This window comes from Martes martes, assembly GCF_963455335.1.
Source record: "Martes martes genome assembly, chromosome: 1".
Taxonomy (NCBI): Eukaryota; Metazoa; Chordata; class Mammalia; order Carnivora; family Mustelidae; genus Martes; species Martes martes.
The window spans coordinates 213,086,798-213,099,911 of record NC_137888.1 but is presented as its reverse complement, the minus strand read 5'-3'; the positions used below and the strand labels follow the sequence as shown (position 1 = coordinate 213,099,911).

General features: G+C 52.9%; 1 protein-coding gene across 1 annotated transcript in view; it reads left to right on the top strand.

Annotated features, from left to right (window-relative positions):
- The window catches only part of LOC308354663 (long-chain-fatty-acid--CoA ligase ACSBG2-like), a gene marked incomplete at both ends in the record, with an annotated part of 58,183 nt that extends 45,381 nt beyond the window's left edge, over window positions 1–12,802 (top strand). The window contains 9 exons of the mRNA XM_080822243.1: window positions 616–699; window positions 3,179–3,328; window positions 5,635–5,811; window positions 7,586–7,767; window positions 7,910–8,143; window positions 9,520–9,737; window positions 10,910–11,049; window positions 11,215–11,461; window positions 12,729–12,802. Coding sequence (XP_080678369.1) covers window positions 616–699; window positions 3,179–3,328; window positions 5,635–5,811; window positions 7,586–7,767; window positions 7,910–8,143; window positions 9,520–9,737; window positions 10,910–11,049; window positions 11,215–11,461; window positions 12,729–12,802 — 1,506 coding nt within the window. The remainder of the gene's footprint in view (window positions 1–615; window positions 700–3,178; window positions 3,329–5,634; window positions 5,812–7,585; window positions 7,768–7,909; window positions 8,144–9,519; window positions 9,738–10,909; window positions 11,050–11,214; window positions 11,462–12,728) is intronic.
- Between the last annotated feature and the right edge of the window lie 312 nt (window positions 12,803–13,114).

Here is a 13,114-nt window from a genome sequence, read left to right as displayed (position 1 = left end):
CCCTCTCTCTCTGGAAACCTCCTGTCCCACTGTTCACAGAGCTTCTGTCCTCTTCTCTCAACCTATGCTGGAGACTTGGTTATATTTATAATTACCATGCCATATGTTGGAAGTGACTTCATCATTGGATTGGCTAGACAAGCTGTGGAGCCACACCCCTTCCTTTGTATCAACAGGGTACAAGAATCCCGCAGGCATGGTCTACTGAACCTGAAAGTCCTCAGTATAAGTAGAAAGTCCTGAGCTTGCCCAGGTTCCAGGGACCTGCACAGAGGATTTTTGTTGCCTAGCTCCAGCTAGGAGGGTAAATGGATCCTGGGCATATAGTGCAAGGGGCGGGCTCATAAACCAACAACCATGACTCTGTGAGGGGAGCAGGACTCAGGAGGCTCTCATCTTCATCAGCCTTTAAGTGTTGGAGGCTACTGATACTGAGCACAAAGAAACCCGTCCTAAAATCAGGCTGTGTCCTGCCAGTTGGGACAAAGAGCCGTGTTGTACAGTCTGGGTAGGGTAGAGTAAAGAGGCTGGGGTCACTGTGGGCCATTGCTTAGGAAAGGCATCCACCCTCAGTCTCTCCCAGGGCCAGGAGGCCCATGTGGAACTTTCTTTCAGATTCCGCAGAGCAGGATGGAGCCCCTGAAGGTGATCGTCCAGTACAAGCTGCCCATGAAGGGGAGCAGTAATAACCTGTACTCTGTAAGTGTGGGGGGGGGGCACTGAGCCAAGGGGAAGGTGGCCCCGCAAGGCAGGCATATGGGGCCTTTAGGGCTTTCCTCTTTCTTCCTGGTGTGAAGGGTCTGATTGATGGGAAGATGTCTGTTCTGGTTATTTATTGCTGTGCAACAAGTCTCCCCCCAAAATTGGTGGCTTAAGACAACAACAATCATTTTATTCTTACTTCTTTTTTCAGAACATTAAGGCAATTGAAAAAATACTACGTCACTGAAAAGCAGGGTGTGTGGAAACCCACGGCATTGGGTTTAAATATTTACTTTATATCCCAACCAGAGTTTGTTAAAACTTGACTTGCGGCTTTAATATGTGCCAAGTCATCAATAATAGTGTCACTAAAACCGTGAACTGTCACTTAATATGTATAAATATGAATATGGGGCTGAGCATTTCTGCCATGGCTTGGACCAACAGCCCTTGTGGAGCCTGTCTTCGCTCAAATTTTTGGTATTTCAAAAAAACCTTTTTTTTTAAATTATTTCATTAATCATGGATTTTTTGATGGTTAGTGACTTAAAATATATTGCATTAAAATACAATTTCTCTTGATTGCCAAAGGTTTGTTGTCCTTTTGTTTTATTTTGTTGTTTGCAACTCTTTCAATTTTTGCACTGGAAGCTAACTAAGTCCCCAGTCCTCACTCTGGTCTGGACCCTGCACCTGGGCGTCCTGGGCCTCCCTCTCTCTCTTTGTGGCCTCTCCAACATGGTGACCTAGGGATCTGTGGACTTACTCCTGGCTCAGAGCTCTACAGAAACACTGAAAGAGAGAGAGAGAGAGAGAGACAGAGAGAAGGCAAGGTGGAAGATGTCTTGCCTTTAACAACCTACCCTTGGAAGCCACACACTATCACTTCCAACATATTGTGCCCATCACGGCAGACCAAAAGGTCTGCTGAGCAGTGGGGGGTTGGGGTGGGGACCTAGACCACCTCTTACTGAGGGAGGGGAAAGGCCACCAAAGAGTGTGTGAAACCATAAATGCCATCACAGTCATTTTTTGAAAAGGCACTCTGCCTCACGGTGTTTTATGTTTTATTTTTCAAAAATGTTTTATTTATTTACTTGAGAGAGAGCGAGAGAGCATGCACAAGCAGTGGGAGTGGCAGGCTCCCTGCTGAGCAGGGAGCCCAACGTGGGACGTGATCCCAGGATCCTGGAACATAACCTCACCCAAAGGCAGACACTTAACCGACTGAGCCACCCGGGTGCTCCTGCCTCAGCGTGTTTTGTCAGGAAATGTGCTGGTATGAGCAACAGAGACACGCTTTAGCCAGAGCATGGGTTCTGTGTGTGAGGATACACTGGGTTATCTCACAGAAGCCAGGCCAGGAGGCTTGTGAGGCCCAAGGACAAGCTCCTGTTAATATCCACGAGATGAGACCCTCAAACCCACGACTCAAATCAGAAGTCCCGCAATGTCGACGGCATTTATTAGGTTTGCCCCCACATGGGCAGGACAGAAGATGCCCATGATCCTCTCTGGCCAACCAAAACCTTGCCAGCATTCATACCTTCCAGAAAACACTCGAATACTAAGACCAGGGATGGTGAATAAATAAGGAAGAAAACTGACCAGAATCATAGACTTTTGAGAGGTTTAAAGTGACCATAGGAGCAACAATACCCGAGGTCTGGATACTTTAAGAAAACTCACTTGTTAGCCAAACCACTTACGCTGGAATTTCTCAATCTCGTTGCTATGGACGTTTGGGGTGGATAACTCTTCGTCGGGGGCTGTCCTGCGCACTGCAGGATGTCGAGTGGCGCCCCCCACCTTCACCCCCTGGATGCCAGCAACGCCCTCCCAGCTGAACCAAGCAGAGATGCCCTTGGACATGACCTGATGTCACAGGGGCTGGCATCCCCCTGGTTCGGCTTCTGGAAGGTGCTACATGCCTGCCATCTTGAATTCAGGGCATTGCCCTCCTCCAGAGCCTGGTGGGTGGGGGGCTCGGTGGTAGAATTTTTGCAGGTCCAGTGTGATACTCAGTCCATACAACCCAACAGTTCCTTCCGAGGCATCATTCTGGAAGGTCAGTAAGAGCGGAGTGTGACTGTACTGGTTTAGACTGCTAGTTCCTGTTTACTCGCTGTGTGACCTTAGGCAGCTCCTGGGGCTACATCTTGACTCATTCGTGCCCTGATGACTCATTCCAGTCCCAGCACTTCCAGCAAAAGCCCTGACCTTCACTGTGACTGGACCAGCTGCGGTCACAGGTGCAGACCCAGCAGCCTACCAGGAAGTGAAGGAGGGGAAGCAAACATCTTAGGGCTTTTGTAAGAGGCACCACGGCTGGTGACCCTGAGTCCTCCCTCTCGCTGGGAATCGTGTTTTAGAGAAGCTGATGGCACCAGACCTGACAGGGGAAGGGGACCCCTGGCGTGTCGAGGGTCCCCCGCACATCCCGAGTCCCCATTCTCTGCCTGTCTCTTCTGCACAGTGGAATGATTTCATGGACCTGGGCAACGACATCCCCGATTCCCAGCTGGACGAGATCATGGAAAGCCAGAAGGCTAATCAGTGCGCTGTGATCATCTACACTTCTGGGACCTCAGGCAATCCCAAGGGAGTGATGCTTAGCCATGACAACGTAAGTGCCAACGGTGATGAACCCAGTGCCAATGGTGACAGCACCCAGGCCAGCGGCCCTCCGGCTCTTCCTGTTCTCATCCCATTGGGGGCAGGGTAGCATTCGGGGGTCTGGCCCCCTGGGGCTCTCTAGCCAGTGAAGCACTTCCAAGAGGGCAGCACAGTGCAGGGAGATCAGGGGCTTTAGAGCAGACCTCTAAATCATGTTCAAATCATGCCTCATGATCTCGGGCCAGACACCTGAAATCTCCAAGCCCTTGTCTGCGCAGCTCTAAACTGGGTATGATAATGACAGCCCCTGCCTCCCGGGCTGTTTTGAAAATGAAATGAGTTGAGATATTCCTAGAGAGCGTAGAACAGTGTTCGACAGTAAAACAAGCAGGTAGAAGAGCAGGATATACACTCTGCTTCTTGGAAGTAAAGCAGAAGTTGATGTTTTGGTTACTTAAGAAGGACTACGTGTCTGGGAAAGGCACGTGTGTGTCTGGACGGAGTCCACAGGTGATAGTAGCTCAGACCGCTGGCACAGGAGAATAAGGGGAACAGGTCCTAAAAGATCCCATTTACACAAAACCCTAAGAAATGCAAACTTAGCCGTAGGAACAGAAAGCAGACCTGGGGCTGCCTGGGTGGCGGCAGGGGGAGGTGGGTGGCAGAGGGAGGCATGACAGAGGGGTGACCCCATGTTCACTATGTTGAGGCTGGTGATGGTTTCACTGGTGGAGACCAATGGGGGGGGTGTCAGACACTGTCAGTTTCACCTCAATAAACTGCTTAAAAGAAAAAAAGCAGGAGAGACAGTCATGCTCACTACGTACCAGGCCCTGTTCTGAGAGCTTTACGCTTGGGAAATCCTCACGGCGACCCTCCCAGTTCTTTTTACAGGCTCTTTTTACAGGTGGGAAAACTGAAGTCCAGAGAGGTTCTGTAACTTGGCCCAGCTCACACAGAGAGCACCGTGGTGCAGCTTGAACCCACACAGGCTGGCTACACAGCACACATTTTTTCTTGAATGACGTGTTTATTTGAGAGAGTGGGGGGAGGGGCATGGGGGAGCGGATCTCCAGCAGGCTCCCCGCTGACCGTGGAGCCCAACTTGGGACTCGATCTCACGACCCTGAGATCACGACCTGAGGCGAGATCAAGAGTTGCCCTGGAGCGAGGCCGCCTGGCTCCGAATCCCAGCCCTCCCACCTGCCAGCCGTGTGACCTGGGACAAGTTCCTCCCCTTCTCTGGGCCTCTGTTTCCCCATCTGTAAGACGGAGACGAGAATGGCTTCTGCCTCTCCGAGCTGCCTCCCAGAGTAAGTGATCCCAGTTCTCTCCACACGCATCAACAGCTCAAAGTTGCTCGAGTTCCCAGGGCACTTGGCACCACGCTGAGCTAGGCACCCTTTAACCTCTCGCTAAACCCCTTACCAGGAGGTAAGGTGTCAGGAACCCTTGTGGTGTGTGATGGCACCTAGTGACTTAGACGACAGCAGCTTCAGTCTGCGAGGCGTGACACGGCCCCTCTGAGGTGGTACGGCATTCAAGCAGAAACGGCAAGTGTGAGAAAGGCTCAGTTGCGGGGCAAGCTGGAGGAAGAGCATTCCAAGCAGAGGAAACAGCCAGTGCAAAGACCCTGAGGCAGGACCCTGACTCATGTGTGGGAGGAATGGTGTGGAGGTCTGTGTGGCAGGATTAACAAGGTAACTCTTCGCCCGGAAGGGAGGACACCAGTGAGAAAAACAGACTGCAAAATTATACATCTGCAAAAACGACACATCGAGGCACCTTTTGGAGAAGGAGAAACAAGCATATGTTAACTGTGGCATATTTGTGTGATGGGATTATGGGTGGCCTTTTGGTTTGTGGGACACGAGAAGCCCCTGTGCCCATTTTACAGGTGAGCAAAGAGCCTATGGTCGCCAAGTTAGCAAATGACGGAGCCAGGATTGGATCCTGGGCCACTTACTGGATCCGTTAAGATTTCTGACTTTCCATGCAGACATTCCGAGGCTAGGCTCTGTTGTTGGATCCAAGGGGGGTCGGTTCAACATCCAAAGCTGCCCACTACCTTTTACCGCTCCTCCTGGCCTTGGGCAAGTTTGTTAACCACTCTGGGCTTCTGTTTTTCCACCTGTGAAGTATAAAGGATTGTAGTTACTGACCCAGCATGGGATGACTTCATGTTTGGAAAGCGTGAGAGCAGGGCCCAGCACACAGCAGATGTGCTGTAAGTGTTTGTTAAGTAATCACATTTAAATGGTCCTCCAGGGAGGCCGGGGGGAGCCCCCTGGATCGTAAGCCCGACTTGTGTTCCAGATCACGTGGACGGCGGGTGCAGTGGCAAAGAACAGTGGCCTGTCTTGTGCCACAGAAAAGCAGGAGGTGGTGGTCAGCTACCTTCCCCTCAGCCACATTGCAGCTCAAATGATGGATATGTGGTTACCCATGAAGATCGGGGCTTTCACCTACTTTGCTCAACCAGATGCTCTCAAAGTAAGGCGGAGGGCAGCCCGGGGTCAGTGGCTGGGTTTGTTAAGCCCCTGGATCCAGGGGGTTCCTTCTCTCTCCTCATCTTACACTCCATTTAAGAACAATGGAAACAGTTGGCCACATTCTTTTAGTTTTTATCTTTACCCAAATCAAGGCATCCACATATGGTTGTGTGGGTTGTGCACTGAACAATCCAAAATGAAGATGTGACTTGTTTTGAAAGCAGAATGTGTGTGTGGGTTTTTTTTTTTTTTTAAAGTCAGTATTCCCAGCACCAAAGAGCGCCCCAAACCAAACCCATCTCAAGGCCCTTACCCACATCTCTCTGTCATTTTGTTTTCTGCTTCAGTATCCCCTTGGCCCCTCTTCACCCCCTTCCCACCCCAGTGCCCAGTGTCTGGGGCGTTGTAGCCACTTGATAAATACTTTCTTCTCTGGCTGACTGCGTCACGTGCACCCACGCACCCTCAGGACCTGAGAAGCTCCCATCTGCCCGTTATCCTTATCATCTCCGAAAACTATCCAGTTTCCAAACAACCAACCCGGCACCCGGCGGGTGATAAAGGTATCTTCACGTTTTAAGAAACTGCCAGACTGTTTTCAGAGTGGCAAGTGGGTGGGAGGCGGCAGCCCTCGTACCGAGCAGGTGACGCGCGCCTCCTGACGGGCTTGGTGACCGGCTATCGACCTTCTTTGGGAGAAAAGCGTCTGTGCCAACCTTTTGCTCACTTCAAAATGTGGCCATATCTCTTCTTACAGTGGCATTGGACCAGATTATCAGTCTGCCCACGCCTTCTCCCGGGGGCGTGTCTTTTCATTCTCAACTCCGATGAAGTCTTTTCTCTCCTTTCGTGAGTGTGGTGCCGTGTGCGCGGGACCCTGGCCTATCCCCGGGCCTTGGGGGTCTCTGTGGCGCTCCCCATGGACCCTCCAGTTTTCGTGCTCACGCTTGGGTCTGTGCTCCGTCCTGAGTTCACTTTTGTGTGGGGGAGAAGACGCTAAATGGAGCCCTTGCTTCGACTTTTCAGGATAAGACTAGCCTCCCCTCCACTGAGTAGCGCGGGCACTTTCATGGACTGCCAAGTGCTCATAAATGTAGAGACTCCTGTTTAAATTTTCTGTTCTGTCCCGTTGAACCCGTATGTCCAGCCTTACATCCAAACTGCACCAACTGGACATTTCTGGCTTTCTGGCATGGTGCCCATCTTGCCCTGGTTTGCCTGGGACATTCCTGGTTTTACGACTGAGAATCCCGCCTTGCAGGAGCAACTTGGGTTCTGAGCAAACCAGCACGGCCGATCACCCTATTGCAGAATAAATTTCAAAATCGAGTAGTAATTCTTCCCACTTTGTTCTTCTCTTCTAAAACCACTTTGGTTGTTCTAGGTTCTCTGCATTTCCATATGAATGTCGAGATGGGCTTGTCAGTCTGTGGAAAAGTCTGCTTGGATTTTGAAAGGGATTGCATGAACCCACAGATCTGTCTGGGAACAAATCTTACACCCTTTTTAACAGCTGTGCAACAGTCCACTGCCTCCTTGGGTCGGCCTTTGTCACCAGTTGGTGCTCTCCACCAAGTCCCTAGACTTCACCCAGAGAGGGAACACTGACTGGCCCCCAGCCTGCCAGTGGGTGGGCCCCCTGGGGTGGGTGCTCACTCTGGTCCAATCAGCCAAGAGAAGCTTCTCCAGGGCTGACCCTACGGGCTGGGGAGAGATGGGACATCTGGGTTCCAGGCAGGGGGCAGGTGTGGTTAACCCATCTCGGTCTCTTGCAGGGCACCCTGATCAGCACTCTGAAGGAGGTAAAGCCCACCATCTTTCTGGGGGTGCCCCAAATTTGGGAGAAGATGCAGGAGATGATCAAAGAAAATAGTGTCAAATTCTCAAGCTTGAGGAAGAAGGTGTTCTCATGGGGAAGAGTTATTGGCTTAAAGGTCAATACAAAAAGGATGTTGGGGTAGGTGGAGGGTCCGGCGCAGCCAGGCAGGGAGAGGGCCATGGGGAAGGGGGCTCAGCCTTCTCCAGCTGGTGCCCACCGACCCCTGTCCAGCTCCATGGCTGCTGAGCCATGCCAAGGGCATTGGTGTTCTTATTCACAGGATACATGACACTCCCGGGAGCTACCGCATGGCAAAGGCCCTGGTGTTCAGCAAAGTCAGGAGTGACCTTGGCCTTGATAACTGCCACTTTTCCATCAGCGGGGCTGCGCCTCTCGACCAACAGACCTCTCAGTTCTTCCTAAGCCTGGACTTGCCTATAAATGAGATATACGGTATGACGGAATGCACGGGACCCCACAGCATGTTCAGTCAGAATAACTACAAGATTCACAGGTACCAGCCTCCTGGGAAGACCCCCAGCGCTCCAACAACATGGGGTACTAGAGTTAAAGGGGGGAGGGTGGGCAAGCCACTCTGACCTGAGTCTCCAGAATGATGCTTATTCTCCAGCTTCCAAGCCCTAAATCTTCACAAGGGAAGCCCCCATGTGTCCAAGAGCCCATGGACAAGGGCTCTTAGAATGTTCCAGGGTCTCCCTAATGGTCACCTGTGAGTTTTGCCTCCAGATGCCCCCCTCCAGGCTCATCTAACCCAGGTTCACCTCCGAAGACCCTTCGTCTCCGCCATGCTCCATCTCAAACACGTCCATGGGCCCTTGCTAGCTTTCTCCCAAGCTCAGCTGGCCCCAGGCTCCAAGCCTGACCTTTTAGACGCATCCCCCAGATCTCTGCCTTCATCAACACATGGTTCTCCCCGAAAGCATGTCTGAAATACAAGCTTCCCCTTTCTAGGACAACACCGGGCAGACCGGACTTGGGGCCACCCTACTCCAGTATGACCTCATCTTAACTGAACTCAAGACATCTGCAATGACCCTGTCCCCAGATCCAGTCACATTCTGAGGGGCTGGGAGTTAGCCATACAACGTGTGATGGGAGAGAGGGGCTCAACTCAACCCCTAACACCCTCCCAGAGGCCAGACCACCCCACCATTGTCTTTACGCTAACCTGGTATGAGCAGTGCCTGGACATTGATGCTTTTCTCCCCAACGAAAGCATTTTCCATTGTTAAATGAACATAATACTCAGCCTCTCTCAATGACTACTTGCCATCTGGTGCTCAGGCACCACAGGAGGTCGGATAGCCCAGTGTCCTTCATTATCCAGGTTCATAATATGAACTTCCCATCGGTCTTGACTCACATCATCCAAGCTCAGAAATCAAATGGATTTGGCTGGCCAGAGATGCCCATCTCATAGAGAATGTTCCCTCTACAAAGCACTTGCCCCGTCTTCAACACCTGCAGAGAGTCCCCCCGCATGCATGCACTGTCATTTACCAAACTGGTCCTCTCACCGGTGGATACTTAGGGCTTCTTCTTCACAAAAAGTGCTGAAGCGAACGTTCTGCATGCACACCGCCCATGGTGCTAAAGCAGTTGGTAAAAAAATGGTACCTCAACACGACTCTCCTGCATTTTCCTTTTGTTATGGGTGACGTTGGGAAAAAACCCTCTTTGTGTCCGTTCCAAATCCATCTGTATTTCCTTCTCTTGGAACTATCGGTACACCTCCTCATGCCCACCAGGTTCTGGAGAGGGTGAGAGCAGCAGATCCCGCAAGGGAGCCCGGGCTGTGGACCCAGGCTGCCCCACATGGGTGACCTTGTCTCCCTGAGCCCTGGTTTCCCCCCTCCTGCCCCCCGGCAGCTGTGGCAAAATCATGGCTGGATGTAAGGACATGCTACACCAGCAGAGCAAGGACGGCATCGGGGAGATCTGCATCTGGGGTCGGCACGTCTTCATGGGCTATCTGGAAATGGAAGACGTGACCATGGAGGTCATCGATGACGAAGGCTGGCTACACACGGGGGACCTGGGCCGCATAGACAACCACGGTTACCTCTACATCACCGGCCGCATCAAAGGTACTTGGCAGGGAGCTCGACGTAGGCAGTAGCTATTCAGTAAGAGGGCTAGGTTAGCATCATTTCCATGACAAGCAACAGAAAAGCCTTCTGAAATAGGTTGAAGCGAAAAAGAGGAACTATCGGCTCAAAAATGTGGTAGTCCAAGAGGTCTCACTTCAGGTGTGGCTGGACCCAGGTGCCAAAATCGCATCAAAGGAATTGCTTGGTCCTTCCCTTTCTGAGAGCCGTCCTTGGTGCTTTGGGGCCGTTCTTGGAGAGGCTTTTCCCATTTGGTGACAAGATGGCTGCCAACAGTCTAGGCTCACCCTAACCACCAAGGCATAGCCACAGTTTTAGATCCGGTTCTCACCGGATCCCATCTCAAGAGAAACCTCTGCAGAGACTAGAGGGTACGGACTGGTCGGACCTGGTCCCATGCTCATCCTGGCAGTCCTCGTCCAAACCACAAGCGTTCGAGGTGGAGAGAAGGGCTCCCTACACAAACAGCAGTGTTCGATGCCGGAGTCCCTGGCAGACACCACCACAGGTGTCCATCCCCATCACATTAGTACCACTGCCTTAACCACCTCAGTAGGGATGGCTGAAAGATCATGGGCTAAGACACAGGGAGTCTGGCTGGGTGGGACGGGAGGCAGCCAGCATCCTTAGATGAAAGAGAAGAACAGATCTGGGGCAGGAGGAGGGGCTCTTAGAGAATTTGAGAGGCTGGGTGGGGAGGGAAGTGACACAATTCTCTTAAAGAGAATTTAAGAGATTTTGGGGTTGCCAAATGGTAGGAAAATCTGGAGACAGAGACAGGGCATGGCCAGAAGCACTGTGCTATCTTCCAAGCAAGACTTTTCGGAGGGCTTGGAAAGGGTAGAGAGGCCCAAGAAACAGGCAGTGGGTTCATAGAGCGCTGTCCAAGTGAAGTCTGCAGGACTTGGACATTTGATGGGAATTTCAAGGAGACAGGAAGAGGAGGACCAGAGTGATGCTGCGTCGGGGGCTTGGAGAAGGGCATGGTGGGAGTCCCAGCTGTGGGCGGGGGTCCTTCTCTGCTTCTGGGGTTTTCTAAGTGAGTGGTCATCTGTGTCAGCATCTTTCTCTGATCCTCAGTGGGGGGGGGGCGGGGGCAAGCCCTTTGTACTGTCACTGTCGAACCCTCACCAAGCCACGCTTTGTTCCAGAAATCCTTATTATGGCTGGCGGTGAGAACGTGGCCCCTATTCCCATCGAGAACTTGGTTAAAGAGAAGATTCCCATAGTCAGTAATGCCGTGTTAGTGGGAGATAGAGCAAAGTTTCTGAGCGTCCTGCTGACGTTGAAGGTAACATGGGTTTGCTGTCCTTGCAGGGGCGGGAGCAGGAGGAGTCTCTGCCCCAGGGTCCAGAGGGCACACCCCTGTGGGTTCAAGACCCACTTCCTGGTCCTCGGGTGTGGCCAGGGAGTGTGTGTGGTCACTGGGTGTGGTGACGAGGGTGTCCTGCGCCAGTGTGAGGTCGACAGGACGAACGGAGAGCCACTGGACAAGTTAAGCTTGGAGGCCATCCACTTCTGCCGGAACCTGGGAAGCCACGTGTCCACCGTCTCTGAGATTCTGGAGCTGCAGGACCCCCTGGTCTACAAGGCCATCCAGCGAGGCATAGATGCTGTGAATCAGGAAGCCATTTCCAACGTGCAGAGGATCCATAAGTGGGCCATCCTGGAGAAGGACTTTTCTGTCCTACATGGAGAGCTGGGTGAGCAGCCCAGAGAGCAGGTGGCCTTGGCACTTGGAGGCTGCTCCCTTGCTAGTGTCCAGGGCCACATGGGAACTGAGGAGATGTGCCCTTTACTGGGGGTCTGAGGGTCCACTTTCAGCTCATTGGTACGCAGCTCCCCCCGCCACACACACACACACACACGTCCCTTCTCCCCCATGCCCTGCTCTTGGAATAAAAGCCAAACTCCTCATTATGGCCGTGCATGACCATTCTCCTGCTGACCTCTCCTTTTCACTTACTCTGGTCCAACCGCACGGGCCTGCGCACTGTTCCCACAACCCTCCAGGTGTAGTTCTAGCTCAGGCCTTTGCACCTGCTACTCCCTCTGCTTGGAATGCCCCCCCCCCCCGCCCAACTCAATTCTTTGGTTCCTTCTCATTGTCCACGTCTCACCCTAAAGGCCACTTCCTCGCGCGACCTTCTCTGACCTAACGTGGCTCACCATTGCCCTCAATGGAGCAGCTCTACAGCTCAACCTCCCCACTCCGACACTGCAGACTTCCCCCACGTCACGTCATGGTCTGGGATTACCCTACGTGTTCACTGATCTTGGTCTGTCTGGCCCACGAGGGGAGGGCTCGCGCCAGGGTGGCTGGGGCTCCTGCTTTCCCTCAGCGTCCTTCCTGGGGCTTGCTCTCAGCACTCAGCTCTAATCTGATGGCGTGGATTGCAGAGTTAGGGTGAAGGCGAGCACACAGCCTCCAACGACTTGGGCTCAAATCCTGTCCCCTCCAAGTGACTTGTCCCTCTGATCCTTGGTTCTTCCAACCAGTCTGAAAACGCAGTCCTTGTGGGGCTGCTCGGGACACAGCTGGGGAAGCCTGAACCCCATGGTGACCCAGAGCCTGGGAGTAGCCTGGGGCGTGGATCGGGGCCTGAATTCAAGTCTTGCCACTACCATTTATGTGCTGGGTCAGCTCAGAGCAACTGGCCCTCTCTGAGCCCGTTTCCTCACCTGTAAAATCAGGGGCTGGTGTGCCCCTTTCATGGGGTGCACAGGCCACATGAGCCACAGAGGTCAGCACGCTGTCTGCCTCCCTGCTCCCATAGCCCTCACCCCACAGCCCCAGCCGAGGGGCGGAGTCTGTCATCCCCACACGGATGGGGAAGGTGAGGCACGCACGGAGTTGACGGCAGAGCCAGCCCCAGCCTTCCCTGGCCACGGGACCCTGCGGCCCACACACGGGACACGTGGACTTTGATTTCATACCCACCTCTGAACTGGTCTCCCCTTTCTCGACAGGTCCGACGACAAAGATTAGGAGACACTTCATCACCCAGAAGTACAAAAAGCAAATTGAGAAATTCTACCACTGACTTCCCTGGTGGAGATGCTCTTGGCTGTCCCGACGGTGAGACTGGCTTTGCTGGGCTGTGCCTCGAATGGGTCCGACAGGGGTGGTCCCCCTGCGTGTAGGCGGGTCTGTGAGCGGAGCTGGGAGGCCACACACAAACACGCATTTTCTTGGCGGGGATTCTAGGTCGGGGCTCAACTCATGCTTTTTCTTCCAGAAAAATGCCCAGATGTTATACTGTAGCTTCGTCAGAAACTTCAGTGGGGGAAAGTGCTACCTGCCAGGAACCCAAGGATTGAGGCGCGTTGGCCCATTGCAGAGGGTATAAGGAATG